The sequence below is a fragment of the Peromyscus eremicus genome, chromosome 6 (assembly GCF_949786415.1).
Source record: "Peromyscus eremicus chromosome 6, PerEre_H2_v1, whole genome shotgun sequence".
NCBI lineage: Eukaryota > Metazoa > Chordata > Mammalia > Rodentia > Cricetidae > Peromyscus > Peromyscus eremicus.
The window spans coordinates 81198896-81219890 of NC_081421.1; the positions used below are offsets into that span (position 1 = coordinate 81198896).

Below are 20995 nucleotides of genomic sequence, written 5' to 3' on the forward strand. Positions count from 1 at the left end.
GTTAGGGGTTTCTATTGCTGTGATAAAACATCATGACCCAAAGCAAATTGGGAAGGAAAGGGTCTATTTCATCTTACAAATCTCTGGTCACACTCCATCACTTAGCAAATTCAGAGCAGGAACTCAAACAGGGCAGGAACCTGGAGGCAGGAGCTGAAGCAGACAGAGATATGGAGGGGTACTACTTACTGGCCTGCTCCTCATGGCTTGCTCAGTCTGCTTTTTTATAGAACCCAGGACCACCAGCCCAGGGGTGGTACCACCCACAATGGACTGGGCCCTTCCCCATGATCATTAATTAAGAAAATGTCCTGCTGGGCAGTGGTAGCGCATGCCTTTAATCCCAGCACTCAGGTGGCAGAGGCAGGTGGATCTCTGTGAGTTCGAGGTCAACTTGGTCTACAGATCCATTTCCAAGACAGCCAAGGCTACAAAGAGAAACCCTGTCTTGAAACCCCCACTTACCCCCCCCCAAATGGCCTACAGGCACACCTACAGCAGGATCTTATAGAGGCCTTTTCTTTTTTTTTTCTTTCTTTCTTCTTTTTTTTTTTTGTTTTTGTTTTTGTTTTTAGAGAGGGTTTCTCTGTATAATAGTCCTGGCTGTCCTGGAACTAGCTCTGTAGACCAAGCTGGCCTTGAATTCACAAGAGATCCACCTGCCTCTGCTTCCTGAGTGCTGAGATTACAAGCGTGCACCAGCACTGCCCCGCTGGAAGCATTTTCATAATTGAGACTCCTCTTCCCAATGACTCTAACTTGTGTCAAGCAAGCATAAAACCAGCCGGCACAGTAGCTTACCAAGGTGTAACATAATTTTCTCTCTCCTTAAGCAATTCTCAAATTACTTATCTCTTTGACTCTTCATATCTGCGCCTAACACTGTGCTAATTATATTACTGCTATAATTTTCTGAAACTTCCAGTTCACAGCTCCTGCTTCTTTACCATTCCAACCAGCACAACTATACAAATAATCAGCCTCATGACTCTCCAGATTCTTCAAACACCTTCTGTGACTCTCTCCTCTGAGGTCTGGCCTCCAGTTTCACCTCTGAGACACATTACTCGAGCAGCAAGCTCTCTTCCATAACTTTCTGTCTTCGGTCTTGCCCATCACATTTCACACCCTGCACTTCCCTCGCCAACTACAAATGTGGATTTTTTTCCTACATTACTTCAAAGAGTAATTCGATTAAAAGAACACTTACTTGCCTATCTTCTTCAATCCAGAAGGGAAATAATAGGATACAAACCCTGGAATAGCCATAGACTACCGCAGGAGTAGGAGGAACCTATACACAGTAAGAACGGAGGAGCCTAGAAGAGAGAAAGTTGGGAAGGTCGCCCCATGCATTCTCTCTCTTTCCTCTAACTAAAGCCAGTCCAAAGAAGGTCCTAAGTGTGTTATGCTCTGCTCTGCTCTGCTCATCTGCCGTGAAGCAGGATGGATTTCTTTCCACAGGTGTAAAACAGGGTCAACAGAAAATGCTTTGGACAGTGCCTGTTAGCCGGCTCCTGTTTGTAACATTACCAAGTGATGGTAGGGCCTGAGGGTTTTACTTTCTAAAAACTACTTTGATACTGATGTTGGTACAAATTCCTAACAAAAATGGCAGTTGTATTCAGCAATTATTTCAAAGTAATAAAACTCTAAATGGATCTGGATTCACACATATTTAAAAAAAAAACTTGTAACTTAAAAACTCCAGTAAACTACGTCAATGTATTAGTCACTCTCTCCACCCCACCCTAAGGAACAAAAACTCTCTTCTCTTCCTTGGGTATATATATCTGTGGCCCTGTCTGCTACCTCCTCTCTCACACTTCACCCACTTTGGCCTCAGAACTTTTCCTCCAAGCATCCCCACAGGTCTAAGCCATGTCAGAAGCATTCCAGTGGTACCAGAGACACCTTTTTCTTTTAAATACTTGTTTCTATAAAGCATCTTGAAATTTCTAGTAACTTCATGTTCTAACTAGGGCAGAGTCTGGGCAGCTGAATCCCAGAGTGACACCACTATGAATAAGCTTCTAGTAGTGCCAGACCAAGACTCTCCTTAGACTTCTATTGACAATATGTGAGCAACAAATACATCTTACTTTTTTCTATCTTCAAATTCTAGCTGGTGATACCATATAGTAATAAACTCAATGGGACTGTAAATTTTAGTGCTATGTGACTTTGGATAAGTTACCTGACTGCAATGTCTACCTCCTTATCTATAAAGAATGAAGAACTTTGGCTAGATGTGCATTACACTCAAAGCTAACTGAAAGCTAGATCAGTTATGATCTCTTATTCTAATACAGGACTCAAATCAAAACCACAGATCCACACCATTGTAACAACAATTCAAAACAACTATCGCAATAAAGGTATCAGTCTATTGTCAGGACAGTGGGAAGCATGGATGTAAGGAGTTAAGAGTTATCTGACAACAGGCGATGGTGGTACACACCTTTAATCCCAGCACTTGGGAGGCAGAGGCAGGCGGATCTCTGTGAGTTCGAGGTCAGCCTGGGCTACAGAGGGAGAAACCCTGTCTCGGGGGGAAGAAAAAAAAAAAAAAGAGTTGTCTGACATGCCAATTCCTATAGCCATGCTTGAAGGTGCCCCATCTAGCAGAGCATTCAAGTTTACACTGCTGTTAGGACAGAATGGGCGGGGGCGGAAGGGGGGGTAGGGGCAGCACAGAGAAGGGAGGGAAGGAGGGGGGTGAATTAGGAACCCCCACTACTGCAGATCAAAAGAGCACAAACCATGCTACTTCCAACAGGGACAGCTAACTATTGCTTCCACTGATTCTCTCCTTCTACCATGTGGGTCCTGGAATCAAACTCAAGTCATCAGGCTGGCAACAAGCACCATCTTGCTGGCTCCATGACTCATTTGTTTAAGATGTATGCGTGTGAGTGTCTGTCTGTGTGGGGGATGTTCTATGTACATGCACGCACGTGCCCTGAGAGCAGAATAGGACTCGAGGCCCCTTAGAGTTATGGTTCCAGGTGGATGAACCCCCTGACATGGGCGCTAAGAACCAAACTGTGGTCCTCTATAAGAAGCAGTAAATGCTCTGACAGGCTGAGTAATCTCTCAGGTCACCTTCCATTCCCCGCCCCCACCTCATGATTTCTTCATTAAAAACATAATACAAATTTAGATCAATGTTAAGAATATTTCAAATAAAATGCTTTTCAATACATTATACTTATTACAAAATCCAGTTGCTTTTTTTGGTTTGTTTTTGTTTTTGTTTTTTTGTTTTTGAGAAAGGATCTCACCATGTAGCTCAGTCTTCAATTCATGATCCTCCTACCTCAGGGGCTCAAGTACTGGAACTGTTTAACTCATCTCAAGGTTAGAAGACAGCTGGAGAGACTGCTCAGGGGTTATGAGTGAGCACTTGCTGCCCTTGTAAAGGTTTGGTTCCTAACACCTATATTGAGTGGATCATAATCATCTGTAACTCCAGCGCCAAGGGATCCAATGTTCTCTTCTGATCTCCACAGGTACCTACATACATGTGGTACACAAACATATACCCAAAGACATACAGATACACAAAAAATAAAATAATCTTTTTCAGTAGAGGGTCAGAAAGATGGATCAGTGAGCAGAGGCACTGACCTCCAAGCTGAACACAGTTCAATCTCCAGGACCTATATTATGATGGAAGGAGAGAACCTCAATTTGTCCTCTAACTTCCACATGAGCACTGTCAAACACACACACACACACACACACAAACACGAAGACACACTTAAACAAAGAAGCAAACAAATAAATTAAGGACACAAGTGAATGAATGAATGAATGAATGAATGAATAGGGTACAACAAAAACTGGCTGGACAAATGACTCAATGGTTCAGAGCACAGGCTGTTCTTCCAGAGAACCCCGGTTCAATTAGCAGCACTCACATGACGGCTCACAACTGTCCATATCTCCAGTCCCAAAGGACCTGACACCCTCTTTTGGCCTTCAGGCACTGTGTGAATGTGGTACACCTATATACATTCAGGCAAAACATCCATACATATAAAATAAAGATAAAACTTTTTTTAATGTCACAAAAGTGAAAAATAAATAAACAAAAGGTCAGAAGAATTACAAAGGAAAAATGTCTCTGCACACACACAGAAAGTTGTTCTTCCTTTCAATTTAACAAATGCCTCCTGCATGCCTGGAACTGCTGGACACTGAAGTTTCTCATGCAATTCAGTTCAGGAATCTGGTCTGGTGGGAGACATTAGAGGTACGAGTTTCCTTGTGAAACTAGAAAGCTTGCTGGTCTAAAGTACGCACATAATTTTTCACCCAGTCTACTAGCCCTCTAGGCATGCCAAGCCTCTGCATCACCTACTGAAGGCAATCTTCAGTCCTCACTGAGGCCTTCCTTGACTTCTGCCAGGCACAGCAATGACTTCCGTGGTGGCTGGTAAAGGTTCCTCCCTGTCAGCATCAATCCAGGGGCTAATGTCTGAAACTAACTCGGGCCTGTTCCTCTCACCACTCACATCGTTGACTGGCCTGCTGCGATGCTCTGAAGTACGTATATGACATCTTCCTTGCTCCTAATCTGGCTCATCATAATCTGTTCATTGGTTTTCTTGGTTTTGATTAATATAGTTATGAAACCCTTTTCAGCATAACCTGAAAACTCTTCCACGCTTGTGCACTAACCAGACTTAACCTGGCCCTACAGGACACTGTAACACAAGTACTTGGTCAAATTTTTTAAGTATTTGAGTCTGTACCTGTTTAGAACTCTACCAGCCCTAAACTCAAAAGTAAAATCCTTGAAAGTACAAGCAGTGCCTTCTTTCTGTGGCCCACTCCTCCAAACCCAGAGCACAATCTAGGACAGAGGAGGCACTAAGCAATTAGCTGTGGGGTCAATGACTTAAGCTTCTATGATATCCAGTGGTTGCCCAATCACATTTTGTAAATGCTACTTGCAATGGCCGGAATTTTCAATGTGGGCAGTTAACAGAGAGATTTCCACTCCCCTGCTCTCTTTACTTGGCCCCACACCCACGCCTGACTACACTTTCAACTCTCATCCTATGACCAAAACGACAATAAATTTGGGCTCAGTCCTTGCCTCATGTCCCTCTAACCTTCTCTCCTGGTTCCTTCTGCACCCACCGTTGTGTTCCAAAGGAATAAACTGCTGTGAATCTGTCCATCTACTGCAATCCTAACACTTGAGGATGTGAAACAGTCAACACTCACAAGTACCTGTCCAGTGGATGAATGAGTGTGCTAAGGATAAAACAGGGCAGCAAACTGCAATTAAGGCAGAGATCATGGGTCTCTTTTTTGAAAAAGTTACCCATCACAAAAAGACTTACAGGGTATTACAAGAAAAAATTTTATAAAACATTAATGGGTATCTAATTTTTGACGAGTTTCAAAAACACACATTGGAAAAGAAAACCTTTCCAACAAACGGTGCTTAGAAAACTGGATATTCACATGTAAAAACTGCAACTTTTTTTTCCCACCCTGAATAAAAACCAGTCAGAAATAGATCAAAGCCTTAACGTAAGATCCGAAACTCCAAAACTGCTATATGAAAGTGTAAGGATGACACTTCAACACCCAGGCATAAAGAACTTGGAAGGACATCAATCACTCAGGACTGTAAAAATGAAAAAATGGGAGGATGTCTGCCACCTGTATACCTAACAGGATATTAACATGTACAGTCTATAAAGAACTCACAAAATTAGATGCCCTAAAACAGATCTATGAATATGTAAATGAATTGAACAAACAGTTCTCAAAAGAAGAAACACAAATAGCCAGTAAGTATATGAAAAATGTCTCCTTAGCCATTAGAACATGCAAATTGATACTACATTGAGATTCACATCTCACTCCAGTCAGAATGGCTATCATGAAGAAAACAAACAACAAAAAAATACTAGGAAGAATGTGGGGGAAGAGGAACCCTTCTATAATGCTGGTGAGAATATAAAGTAGTGTAACTACTATGGAAATCAGTGGAGCAGTTTCTCAAACAACTAAAAATAGAACTATCATGATCCAGCTTTACCACTCCTGTGTATACAAGCAAGGAATGTAAATCAGCATACCACAGAGATACTTGCACATCAATGTTTACTGCTGTACTATCCACAAGAACCAAGGTATGGAAGTACCCTAAATGCCCATCAAAAGATAAATGGATGAAGAAAATTGTATAAATTGTGTATAAACACACAATGATGGTTTATTCTCAGCCATAAGGAATATAAAATTACATCATCAGCTAGAAAATGAATGGAACTAGAGATCAACATGTTAAATGTAATAAGCCAGACTTGGAAGGACAAATACGTGTGTATACATATATATATAGATAGATGTAGGCCACTGCCAATTTTGGGGTAGGTATTTCTCTCTCTTTCTCTCTCTCTCTCTCTCTCTCTCTCTCTCTCTCTCTCTCTCTCTCACACACACACACACACACACATACACACACACAGACACACTCTCTAGCCAATATATTCCCTACCTTATAAGACAGTATGTGGTTTATTGAATTTCATATCTTTTACCAAGTACATGGATATGATCCTACAAAAACCATAAAACAGAATACTACTCAAAGCTTAGCTGGTAAAGCACTTGCCTAGCACATGCAAAGTCTTAGGTTTGATCACCAGCACTGTAAATAAAATAAAACAAATAAGTAAGTAAACAAAAATAAAGGGGACTGGAGATGCAGCTCAGCTGGTATCGTACTTGCCTAGCAGGCCAAGCCCTGAGTTTGATCCCTGGTTTTGTATAAACTGGGTATGGCAGCACACATTTATAATCCCAGTGCTTGGGAGGTCAAGGATCAGAAGTTCAAGGTCATCTTTAGCTACACAGAAAAGTCAAGGCCAGTCTAGGAGATACACACGCACACGCGCGCGCGCGCGCGCGCACACACACACACACACACACACACACACACATACATACACAGACACAGACAAGGAATAAAGTAGATTTTTAAAATTTAGGAAGATCAATTAACTTACACTCATAAATCACTGAAGGAAGACACTGGTGATTTGTTTTTTGTTTTTTTAAAGGAAGCTCACTCAGCTCCCCAAATATTACCAAAATGTTATCACTTAAGACCATGTGCAACATAGCCAGAGTGCTGGCGACTGGCTGGTTAAGTGCAGACTGGCTTTGTTCCTCCCCTCTGCAGAACATACGAATGTTTGGGAAGCAGTCACTGTGAGCAAGGAGTCAAGTTATGCTGACTGCCTCAGAGTTCTAATTTTGGCCTATGGTGAGTAAGTTTCCTTTTTCTTCTTTGAAACAAGGCAACAAAAAGCCATTTTGGTGTTAAATTATATGGCATTTATGTATACCATGACTTAAAACTATTTATTTGGATTAAAGGAAATAGAAATGCCACAAACAACTGTAATGTATCAGTAGTCCAAGTATCTCATTTTAATTCATAAAAATAATACATTATAGTGGAAAATGTTCTCTGAAGTTAGTAGCAATGCTAAATTCATTCATTAAACCCATGTATTTTAAAATGTTAGAATCATATCCTAACTCAGACCCTCAAATAATGATGGCAACATAAAGTACTTCTACATTCTTATTTAATCAAATGTAAATAGTATACTTTAAAGAGTCATTAACATTAAAACATTACAAAAGAGTCTTCAATTTCAATTTCCTTTACCATATAAACACTTGGCAAAGCTCAATGAAGTCTGGGTTTCATATATGCACTTACTACCTCTATTTTATCTTTGGGACAGTATTAATTGTGGTGGCACCTCAAGAAAAAAGTTGGTAATAAGAACAATGCAAAGTCTTTAGACTCTGAGAAACATGCACTTGTGTGTGTAATAAAATAGAGCTTAAAATAGCTACTACAAATTTCAATGAAAGACCAGGAAGATGGCTCAGCAGGTCAAAGCACTTCCTGTGCTGGGGAACTGAGCTGGATCCCTGGAACCCAGGTGGGAAGAGAACCAATCCTGTGAGCTGCCCTCCGACTTCCACAAGTGCACTGAAACACCTGCACTCAAATTCCCCCTGTCACCCACCGCACACAATTACAAATTGTAAATGTTTTTAATGTTTCAAATATGGGCTGGAGAGATGGTCCAGAGTTAAAGAGCACTTGCTGCACTTGCAGTTAGAGTTTGGTTCTCATTACCCATGTTGGGCAGCTCACAACTGCCTTTAACAACTGCAATACCTACACATACACACACACACACACACACACACACTCGTAATTTTAAAAACATCTTAAAATGTTTCAAATAAAGTGAGATGTGGTGGTCCATAGCTATGATCCCAACACCCGGATGGCATCATCTCCTGCATTCTACACCAATCACTGAGTCGAATCTACCTGCTCACTCATGTTAGGAGCCTTTGTGCACACTTCTTAGAGCTGGCAGGTAGTTCTGTGGTAGAATATTCCCTAGTATGGTTCCATCTCCAGCACCACAAACCACGTCAAAAGGAGTTCCTTGATCTCTGTCAAGGACCATCTCAAATGTCATGTCTTCCAGGACTTCCTTTTAAAACCAACTCCGGTAATCAAATGCATTCCATACATATCACCACTGAGAAGCTGAGACAGGAGGATTACAAGTTCATAGTCACCCTGGCTACATAAACTGTCTCAAAATTTTTTTTAAGGAGAACAACGGAAGGAAGGAGAGAATCTTCGTCTATGAAAGACAATCAGAAATGCATAATCATAAATAATACATGAGCTTTCTGCTAGGTGGTACAGTATTGAAAACCACAAAGCTCAATAAAACCTTAATTAAATACAAGGTAGCAGACTAGACTGACCGTAGGCCAGAAAAAGCACATTAGTGGGAAAGCTGTTAACATTTAAATACTGTACCACAGTTAACGTTTCATAACAGCATTAACTTCTTGGTGATGATAGCTGTACCATGGTTACTATTTAGGAAGTCAGCACTAAGGAAAACCAATAGAAGAGTACACAGGAACACTATCCTTGCAATTTTTCTGTAAAATTTATTTTTATTCCAAAATAAAACGCTTATTAAAATGTTTTATTCTAAAATTTTTCTTCATTTACTTATTTTATGTGTATGACTGTTTTGTCCGAATGTATGTCTTTGTACCACGTGTTTGTCTAGTACCCAGAGAGATCAGAAGAGGGCATCAGATCCCCTGAAACTGGAGTTACAGTTATTAGCTGTCATGTGGGTGCTGGGACTCAAACCTGGATCCTCAGGAAGAACAGCCAGTGTTCTTAACCACTGAGCCATCGCTCCAGCCCCACATTATAAACACTTTAAAAAGAAGCATTTTGCTGTTTTTGTTTTGTTTTAAGATTTATTTATTATGTACCTGCTCTGCCTTCATGTATGCCTGCGGGCCAGAAGAGGGCACCAGATCTCATTACAGATGGTTGTGAGCCACCATGTGGTTGCTGGGAACTGAACTTAGCAGCCAGTGCCCTTAACCACTGAGCTACCTCTCAACCCCATCATTTTGCTGTTTCTTAATGATTTTTTGGGGGGAGGGGGGAAGACAGGGTCTCTATTATGTAGCTCTGGCTGTCCTGGAACTTACTATACATAGACCAGGCTGGCCTGGAACTTGCTGAGATCTGCCTGCCTCTGTCTCCAGAGTGCTGGGATTAAAGGCACATGTGACCACTGCGCCTGCTTTTTCTCAGTGATTTTAAAATACTTTTAATCTAATGATTCTAAAGCCATATTGGTAAACCAAGGTCATATCATAATATACTTAGTTCCTTTTTTAAAATAAATATACTAGGGAAGCTGAGGCTTAGTGGGTAAACACCTCTGCCATACAATTCTGATGACCTTAGTTCAGATCCCAGAATCCACATAGAAGCTGGATACAGAAATACACACACACACAACTTACTCTCGGCACTCCGATGGGGAAATAGAAGGTAGAGACAGGAGAATCACGGAAGCCTGCAGGCAAACTAGCCTGGACTATGTAGCACAATGGCAGAAACAAAACAGCTTGTTTCAAGCATGACAGAAAGCAAAGATTGGCTCCTGAAGCGTCCTCCACATGTGTGCCTTAGTACATGTAACCCCACTCCCACACATGAATAGATCACAGAAACAAATCAAAATACAGTATGGTAGCACCATCACCGCTCTTGGGATTTAGTGAGATACTAGTTAAGTTTTAAAATCAAATTTGAAAAGGGAAGTTTTTGTTATCTGACCCACTATAAACAGGCTACACACATCACTAGAGGATAACTAGTTACAAGATGACAGGAATCAAGCAACCTTGCTAAGTTTAAATAGTCCTGATTTAAATGGTCTCTCTATATGACCAGTGTCATGTTAACAACAAACTAGAAGAACAAAAGATGTGAGCACAGCTTAAACGTGAAAACAGACTCACGACAAGACATTCGGGATTCAACAGCAAGAAATTTACATGAGCAAACAGGAAAAAATCTCAAGGGCCAGAGAGATGGCTCAGTGGGTAAAGGCACTTGCTGCCAAGCCTGATGACCCAAGTTTCATCTTTGGCCCCCACAGGGTAGAAGGAGAAAACCAACTCCCACAAGTTATCTTCAGATTTCCACATGTGTACTGTGGTGTATACACCCATCCACATCCACACTCATATCCCTCCAAACAAACAATAAACAAATAAATAAATAAAAAGGGGTGGGTGTCAGGAAACTACTTTTCTTTTTCTTTTTGAGACAGGGCTTCTCTATGCAATCCTGGCTGGTCAGGAATTCACTATGAAGTACCAAGCTGGCCTTGAACCAGAGCTCTGCCTGCCTTTGCCTCCCAAGTGTTAGGATGGAACTAAAGCATGCACCACCACTTCTAGCAGAAAATTACTTTTAACAAGAATTCTGTGGGATGGTCTGTATGTCAAATTGCTCCGATTGGCCAATAAATAAAACGCTGATTGGCCAGTGGCCAGGCAGGAAGTATAGGCGGGACTAACAGAGAGGAGAATTCTGGGAAGTGGAAGGCTGAAGGAGACACTGCCAGCTGCCGCCATGACAAGCAGCATGTGAAAATGCCAGTAAGCCACGAGCCACGTGGCAAAGTATAGATTTATAGAAATGGATTAATTTAAGTTATAAGAACAGTCAGCAAGAAGCCTGCCATGGCCATACAGTTTGTAAGCAATATAAGTCTGTGTGTTTACTTGGTTGGGTCTGAGCGGCTGTGGGATTGGCGGGTGACAGAGGTTTGTCCTGACTGTGGGCCAGGCAGGAAAACTAGCTACAAAGAATTTTCTGAGATGTAAAATACTAGCATCATTCAAAAAACTTATATATGAATATTAAAACTGTCCACTTGAAAATAAGACTTAGTAATAAAAAGAAAATGCCCATAGTGTACAATAGTGATTATCAATAGCATAAGCATAATGCTATCTCAGCTATCTTAATAATCTTTCTTTCTTAAGATTTTTATTTTATGCTCCTCCTAAAATTTATTCCTAAGCTCTGAACAATTATTCAGGTACAGTCAAATGTGGATTTTCAAGCATCCTCCTCCTTTACTTCGTTCACATCAAATATATTAATTTCTATTACAGCCAAAGAACAAAAGAAAATTCACTTACACAGAGTAATATATCCAACTAGAACAACTGAACCGTGTCCCTAACAGTGTTATTCAGTTCAAACAGTTTGAATTACAGCAACGATACAGCTGATCACTAATCAGGTAACAGGATAACCTGGATAGATAAAACGAGAAAAAAAAAAAAAAGCTTAAAAATAACTCCAACTTGCTAGAGCCTACACAAGAGCTATATTAAAATAAAGACAACACAGAGAAAATCAAATACTGAAACAACTTATTTTCTCTGTGCTCTGCTGAATATTTGCACCGTGGGAAGTTTATGATGCATGTCTTTAGTTTTTAACTGTCTTCCTAAGCAGGTCTGGGATGTTAAACTAATTTCAACCATTGAATAAGAAAAATACCACAAAAATAGTCCTCTTTGTAACTTGTTAAATTATATGATTTTCACAATCAAGGGACTCCCTAAGACCCAATTCAAATGCCTCACTGGTTCAGAGAAGGGAAAAATGAAGCCTAGAGATTAGACTCAACCTCGCAATGCTCAGGCTCTATGCCCTATATTATATGGTGTCTTATAACTTCTGAATTGAGTTACCAGTTCTAAGAGGTTTACAAACACTGGTGCATTAAATTCTGCTAGCTAGAAAACACATTTTAAAACTAGTATTCGGGACAAATTTAGTGTCCATGGCTCTCCATCCTTCACAGTACGAGACTCCACGTTAAATTGGTCTTTACGATTACTATGCTAACTCCTGAGTATTTAAAGCATCTCTCTCCTCATTTCCCTTGAAGCTTCACCTGAGGAAAAAACTAAGCCCAACCTAACGCCTTAAGAAAACAACAGCCCAGGGCACTAACTTATCTACCAAATGTTTTTACCTACCCCTTAACATAACCTAAAGGAAAGTTCTTAATAACAACCTAGTCTGTCTTAACTCTTTCCTTAGTTTGGATCCCCCCCCCCCCCGCCCCCCCCCCCCCCCCCCCCCCCGCCCCAGTACTCTTTCTTAAAAGCAGTAGACAGAAACATTAGCTAGAGAGAAACCAGAAGTTATGAAGCACAGTCCCTAAAAACAAAAATACACACTGCTTGTATTTTTTAACTGTTTAATTTAAATTAAAGATAATTAAATCCAGATGACATTAACTATTCTGAGTTAGATGTGTTAATAACAGGACATTCTACCTCCAGGTGAGTTTAAACCCATCTGCCAACTACATAAAATGTCAACTTAACACTGAGAATAATCAAGAAGTGAATGAGAGAGGAACTGAAGCAGTGATGTGCTCGCTTCTGCAATATTTCCACCTCATTCTACTCTGTCCAAATTAGATTTAATGAATGTCTACTAGATACAGGCACTGTCACTCATTAATTACTATTTCTCTAGCCATACCTTTTTAATAGAGAACTTGACCTACTTTGACACTTGAAAAGATCAGCCTTGTAAACTCGTAACACTCCATCAACTCTATCACACACCCACCACCAACTCTGGTGGGTACCTGCAAGGTTAGACCAATCTGATCCTTTCCCAGGAATCTGGATTAGGGATCCTGGAAGCCTGTGCTAGATACCAAGACTTAACCAGAAAAAGTGCAGAGTAAGTCAAAGTTGTAGGCTGGTGTGTGGTGAAGACGAGGAGTATTAGAAGAAGCAGAGAAAAGATGACACGAAGAAGTGACTTCGCTAGCAAAGCAGTGTGAGTGGGCATTCTGCTCTAGAAGTGAGGAGGGTGCTGCAATTCATGAGCATGCAACCTGCTTGTATTTCACCTCCCACCTATCCTTGAATGCTGTCTATGAAGCTGCCTAGTTACTTATGTCTTTTCTATAAACCCCTCCTCTACTTGTACTAGGGTGACTGTTTCCTGTTCCTCACAGACCTTTAGATTGTATTAGGTCCTGCCACAAAAGATATAGAGAAATCCCTAGTCCTCCTGCCTCAAGGACCAATAGAAGCAAGCTGTGTGTGTGTGTGTGTGTGTGTGTGTGTGTGTGTGTGTGTTCATTAAGGATGACATCAAAACAGCACAAGGTTTCAAAAAGACAGGGACAGAGCATATCCACTTCACAACGTCAGTTAGAGCAGAGCTTCTTTCACTAACCTCTGAATCAGATCTCTCCATCAAGAACCATTCTCAACAGAAACAACAGCCCCCAAACTAAAAGACTATTTTATAAGTGTAATCGGCTGAAACTGTTTTGAAAAGCATAGTCACAGCCTCAATTCAGAAGTCACATGCCCTGTAAATCTTCTAAGTACTGAACACCTACTCCATATTTATCACTGTCTGCAACAGTGCAGCCAGAGAAAATCATGACAGGATACAGAAAGGTGCTACATTTTCACACTGCAGAAGTGGTGAGTACACGCATATAAAAGACACAAAGAGGAGGCTACACAATGGCTCAGCAGTTAAGAGCACCTGTTGCTCTTGCAGAGGCCTCGGCACCCACACAGTGGTTCACAGCATCCTTAACTCCAATTCCACGGAATCTGAAACCCTCTTCTGACCTCTGTGGGCATGAGGCCCACATGCGGAGCACCTACCTACATGCAGGCAAAACACTCAGACACAGAAAAAATTAATCTAAACATTTTTGTTGTTTTGTGTTTTCCAGACAGGGTTTCTCTTTGTAGCCCTGGCTATCCTGGAACTAGCTCTGTAGGTCAGGCTGACCTCGAACTCACAGAGGTCCATCAGCCTCTGCCTCCTTAGTGCTGGGATTAAAGGTATGTGCCACCACCACCGGGATTCTAAAAAATTTTTTTAAAAGACACAAAGGTAAGATTATTAAAAATAATCTTTTTTTTTCAATGCTTATCTCTACTTTTTATTCATTTCCTTTTTTTTTTCCTCCAGGTGTGATAAATCCTCACTAGAAATTTAGCATCTACAAACCTTATCCTAAATGGGTTGTAAAAATTATAATGACTACCACCCTACAGAGGAATCAAAGGAGAATCTTATTTTCAATAACCACATTCCATTAGTAATTTGCAAATTAAATATGAATAACCAATTGTGTAATATAAAATTTAAATACAGTATTCCAATTCTCTGCATGCAACTTAGGTTTGCCATAAATTATTATCAGCACAAGATTAGGAATTGAAGATCTTTGCATATTAACATTTAGAATGTCAGTGTCTGTCTGAAACACCCCTCAAAAATAGAAACTAAAATGATAGCTTTCACAAGCACTGTAACAGAGGTTGCTATTTACTGATTCTTATCTTCTGACACGAAGTATTCTACGTACATTATGTCATTTCATATTATGAAACAGGAAGAATCAGCCCTACTTACATATGGGAATATAATTCACATGGCTAAGTGATTTGTTCTGAGTTTCAAAATCAGTAGATAGAGGTGAGAACTTAATCAGGTTTTGTTGGAATCCAAAGGCAGTGTCTTCACTCATTACACTAGCACCTCCCAACTTTTGAGACATCATGACGTACTGGAAGGCTTTGGTAGAAGATATCTTTCTTTACATTACAAGATTATGCCATGAAAATGAAATGTAAAGTATTACAGGTTATTAAATAATGAACTAGTATAAACCTTGCAAATAATTTTTCTCTTCAAATGATCAAATTGAAGAAGTTTACAGAGAGAGTCACACGAAAAACGGTCTAAACACTATTTCAGCTCCTGTCAATGTAGAAGCTGTAAAATGCTTTCAGAGCTGGGTGTGGAGCCACATACTCACAATCCTGTGTGCTGGAAGGCTGACACAGGACAGTTACAGGCTAATCTGAGCTACACACACAATAAGCCCCTGTCTCCAAACAAGACTTAAATCTGAACATACAATTCCAAGTAGCACACCTACATGCCACCCTATACACACTGGTTGGGGATATTTATACAATTCACTAACAAACTCTGGTTAAACAGCACAACAAGATCCCAATAGTATCTATACAAAATTCAAGCCAAAGGAGGAATTGCAATGCTGAAGTCTCCCTTAGTTAGTAATGAAGCCTATACTAACTTACTAATTCAAACTTCTACAGTATTTTTAACCTGTAACCCTGGCTTTTAACAATAATAAACAGTTAAAATTCACTAGACATGTTTGGATTTATATTATTATCATATTTAATCTTCCCAGCAATTCTCTCCAGTAGGATCTCTACTTTCTATACCTTAAAAATAGACTGAGGCAAATGGAAATTACTTTCCTAAGGTTACAGCTAGTAAACATGAATTAGAATTTGAAGCATTCTGACTTCAAATTCCATGCTGCAATCACTACACATAATCATAGCCACATAAGAAAGAAAATATTCGAATCAGGACAGACAAGAGAAGTAGATTTCAATTTAAACTAAATTGAATAGTCTCACAGTGTTGAAGTAAAAATGGCTTACATGTACCAAAGGAAACTTTCTGTAGCCCCAAAAATGGGGGGGAGGGGATAACTGGAATACCATATAGGATGATTTTTATACACAATATAGGCAAATTTTACTTAGAGAAATATCATGAAAGATCCTTTTTTAAGTTTTTAGATTTGTTAATTTTATGTCTAAGTGTTTAATCTGCATGTATGTATTTGTACCATGTACATGCCTACAGATAGTTGTGAGCTGCCATGTGGGTACTGAGACCTAATCGGGTCCTCTGTAAGAACAGCAAGTGTTCTTAACTGTTGAGCCATCTCTCCAGCCCCATGAAAGATCATTTTAACCTCACAAGGTATTATGACACAAGTCAGGTTAAGACCAGATGCTTCTCAACCTACTTCAACTTACTGGTTTAATTTGCTCAAGATACTGCTGTAAAAAAATCCTGAGAGAAAAATAAATTTCATGATGTGGTACACATCATCTCAGCTACAGAATCTCATGAATGTCGAGACCAAGATTCTGTCTCAAAATAAAACAACATGCTAAATAAATAAATAAAAAGCTGGTAAAAATTAAAAACAAATGTTTCAGTACTTTGACTGTTACTTAAACTTTCCAAATTCTCTAAGCTATGGTGTGTTTAATAGTTTTAATTAAAGTCCCTGAATAAAGATTTTTACAGATGCTTGGATAGTTCTGCTTGCCCAAGTTTTTCAATGGTCAATAGAAACCAAATCACAGAAGATCTTTAAGATCAATACAGAAAATGCTAACATCGGAGGCTGGAGAGATGGTTCAGCGGTTAAGAGCATTGACTGTTCTTCCAAAGGACCTGGGTTCAATTCCAAGCACCCACATGGCAGCTGACAACTGTCTGTAACTCCAGTTCCAGGGGATGACACCCTCATACAGACATACATGCAGGCAAAACACCAATGCATATGAAATAAAAATAAATAAATCATTTTTTTAAAAAGAGAAAAATGCTAATGTTACTGGTACAGTGATACAGTGATGCAGGTGGATGGAGAACTGGAGGCCCACCAAGGCTATGTAATAATATTGTCTCAAAACACAAAAATTAAGGCAAAGGAGAAAACTAGCAAGGGTGGTGTTTTATATCAAACTTCTGAAAGGTCCCCATGAACCCATGTTCACCATGAGCTTGAGGGAGCTGGTTGGTTAATTAAATACTTAGGCACCTGTTACATAGACACTGGCCATCTAGAGCTATGATTTGACTTCCTATCTTCTGGAAGCTCAAATTCCATTGCGTACCTTTTTCTTTATAGTCAAGCTGTCACTTACAGCTTCCACAACATATAAACAAGCACCCAGAACATCTTAAAGCACCAAGTAAGTATGAGATTATGGTGGTTGTGTCTGTCCTCTGGAGCTTCACAAAGTGAAATTGGTACTCTACTGTGACTCCTCAGAACTCAATTTATCTAAAAGTTCTGCTGCTGACAGAACCTGTGACTTGTACATAGTCTCATCTAACAGATTCCTCAAAAATATGAATAATGAATGTGGCTGGATTTATTGGTAAGCTAATACCAGAGAATTTTATGTGATTTACTGGGCCTATCAAAGTTTAAAACTAAATTATCCTGACTAAAACATGTCTGACTATATATAAAAGCCACTTGAGTAAAAAGCAGCATGCTGTAGTCTGGAAGCTAATATTTTCATTTTAAAAACCCAATAAAAGCCGGGCGGTGGTGGCGCACGCCTTTAATCCCAGCACTCGGGAGGCAGAGCCAGGCGGATCTCTGTGAGTTCGAGGCCAGCCTGGACTACCAAGTGAGTTCCAGTAAAGGCGCAAAGCTACACAGAGAAACCCTGTCTCGAAAAACCAAAAAAAAAAAAAAAACCCAATAAAAAACAACTCCCCCCAAATTTACCACAATCTTTATAGTAAATATGCCCCATTCTATACATTATCCTATTCTACTTCCCAACGCACATCATTCCTAGAACGTCCCCACTGTAATCTACTGCCCATTAGTCCTCTATCACAAACCTCAAAGATTGCATTCTTTCAATTTTCTCAGCTTACACCATTCCTATCCCTTTAATAAAAAAAGCAGTTACAAAACCTCAAGAGGGAAAAAAAAAAGATAGGAAAAGTTGAAAAAGTATAGCCGGCCTTTGCACCCAAGTTCTTTTCTTTTATACCTAAGAACTTCCCACTTACTTCACCCGCCTCCCCTTTTACGTGCCTGGACAATCCACCTAACAGGACAAAAAAAAATACATGCGCTCTTTTACAAACAGCAGGTTCTTTATGTGACCCCTCTGTCCTAGCTTCTCTAATCACTCAATCCTTCCAGCTTTATCCTGCCATCAAGTATCAAACTCACACAAACCCCGGACAGGCCCACCTGACACCATACACTATCCTCCTCAACACGTTCCAACCCAATGTGAAATCTTCCCTAATATCGGTCCCTCCCTTTATGGGCCTTTCCCGGATTCTCAACACAGCCTCAAAGCTCCAAACTCCCCAACTCTGCTAAGCACCATCCCAGGCCGGTTACACCCTCTCCAACCTGAAATCCCCACGCCTTCCGGGGCCTCAATCACCCAGCCCAGAACCCGCCCCCTGCCGGGCATCCCCCTTCCCGGTCCCTTTGGGGTCCTTCCCGCCGGCCTAGCCAGACCCCCATCAGCTCAGCCCGCTCCGGGGGCCCGGCTCTCGGGAATCTAGCACTCCAGCTCCGCCCCCAGCCCCTCACCGAGAAGCAGCAGCTTCACTTCTTTGGCCGCTTTCTCCCCGTCCTCCCGCAAGTTGCGGTCAATCATCTTGCTCCGTTCCACCGCCGCCTTGTCCTCGGCGCTCAACGTGCAGCCCATGGCGGCGGCGGGAGAGGGGACCGGGCCCGGGCTCACTCACACACCGCGGGAACCACGACTACACCGGCTGAGACGCGTCTTCGGCTGGGCGGTGGCCTTCTCCGTCAGCTCCCCAAGCGCCCGGAAGAACCGGATATCTGCTGTTTACGACACTTCCGGCGACGCCCAGCGGCCGTTACCACTTGGAGCACTGTGGCGGTGGGAAGCGAAAGGGGTACGGAAAGCGGAAGTCTCCGAGAGACTGGCTGTTCCCGCGGAGTGATGGGGGTCCGTCGCTCCGCACCTCCCAGCCTTACTACTCGTTTACTTCTTGGGCTCTTGGGCTTAGAAAAGTGTAAAAAAAGAGGGACTTCCAGCTCGCGGTGTCCTCTTGAGGTCGCCCAGAAGGTTTGGTGGTGAGAACCGGATTCCTAAATAAGAGCTTACAGCCCTCTGGAAATTTAACGTGGGAAAAGTCTCCCTGGCCAGAAAAACCCTTTTGATCTGTGATTGTAGAGCCCGAATTTCTGCCCAAAGCCGAGTGTTGGACACTTTAGCCAAAGTTGTCCCAGTCTGATCTTTGAAATGGGACACACTGCCCAGCCTGGGTTCCGTCTATGCCTGACGCTACTACACCCATGATGAAGCCTAGGAGTAGGCTTCCTCCTGCTCTTAAGTATATCTTAGTCCTTCTGCCACAACGTATGAATTTCTGTGAGCTGTACATTTGCCTGGCACTCCTATGTTGACAAAGGATCACTCGACTTCTAGCAAATAACAGAACATGGACAACAGGTTTAGTTCACTCAACATTTCCATGCTTCCCTTTCTCCAATATAAACCAAGGGCTCTACTTAGTCCCATGCCCAGAAGCAAACCAGTGCATCCTTCTTTAGCGAGAGTTCCTATATGATAACCACAGAAAAGGGGAGTTTAGTAAAAGTCGTCTCTCTAGTATAGCCTGAAGATTGTAAATAAGTCATAACATTACTAAAAGTAATCCTAAAATACCTTTACTGCCAAATAGTCCCACAGTGACTCACCACTTTTAGGAAAGGGCACATTTTTTGCAGCCATTGAAATCTTTCCCTGGAATTTAAAATGTATTTCTCTAGTAGAAGCTAAACTTTAAGTACAAATCCCCAACAGAAAGGTCTGTACAGTGAAAATTAATTAGAACCATTTAATTAGGAGATTAACCTGGTCCACTTTACCGTAATGCTTATCAGTCCAAGTCTGAAAAGTACCCCAATCACTTCCAAATGACCATTAAAAAGAAAGAGGCTGCTTTTCCTCTATGACCACTTCCGGGGGGGGGAGGGGCAAAAGGAGAAGGGAAATACAACATTTATTGAATACCTATTTGCCAGGTATGACTAGGTGCTGCCGTGTCTCATCTCTTAATCCTCACAACAACCCTGTGAGGTAGGTAATATTGATCCCCATTGTCACAGATGAGGAAATAGGCTCAGAGAAATTAAGCAGCTTTCCCACATCCACACAGTAAGTACATTTACCTGATTTGAACTTTTTCTACCAGGCCTCTAGAAGGTATTGCTTGGGGGACACCTGACAACAGAAAGTCTAAGGTTTTTGGTTTTGGTTTTGTTTTAATCTAGGATGGCAGTCACCTCAATACCAAGATGTAGGCAACAATAACTGACAGGATGATGGTCTCATCCTGTTGCTCCAGGAACACCTTTCAAGAGCTAAGGATTGTATATTGGACTTTACCAATACATCTTGGTGACTAGAAAATTCCTGGAAAGTAGTTATAGCAAAAGTTGTGGAGAAAGTTCTCTGCATAATAAAAAGGAAAGTTTTATTTCCTTTATTATCTGTTCCATACAGCCAGAAAAAAAAAAAAAAAAAAAAAAGGCAAGCCAATGATTATATGCCAAACTTACTAGTTAATGGCAGCAAGATCTCAGTGTCAGGTTATTTCAGTATGAATTAGAACTATCATTGCACCTAAAACTTCCTTTTATGTGAAGGCTTGGAGGGCAAAGTTAAAAAAAAAAAAAAATTAACAAAATGGCTGCCAAGCAATGTTTCACACACACACACACATACACACACACACACACACACACACACACACACGCCCATTCAGGCCTTTCCTGTTGCTACTGGGCTCACACTGCCATCTTCTGGCAGTTTCTGGGTCTACTAGCTGATTGGTAGATTAATAGTGTATGAAAATTTTCCCTTA

At 41.0% G+C, this 20995-nt stretch overlaps 1 protein-coding gene across 1 annotated transcript in view; it reads right to left on the reverse strand.

The window, feature by feature from the left end:
- The window catches only part of Gnai3 (G protein subunit alpha i3), a 42388-nt gene extending 23446 nt beyond the window's left edge, over positions 1-18942 (reverse strand). Inside the window, exon 1 of the mRNA XM_059266082.1 lies at positions 18687-18942. Coding sequence (XP_059122065.1) covers positions 18687-18804 — 118 coding nt within the window. The 5' untranslated portion in view covers positions 18805-18942. The remainder of the gene's footprint in view (positions 1-18686) is intronic.
- Between the last annotated feature and the right edge of the window lie 2053 nt (positions 18943-20995).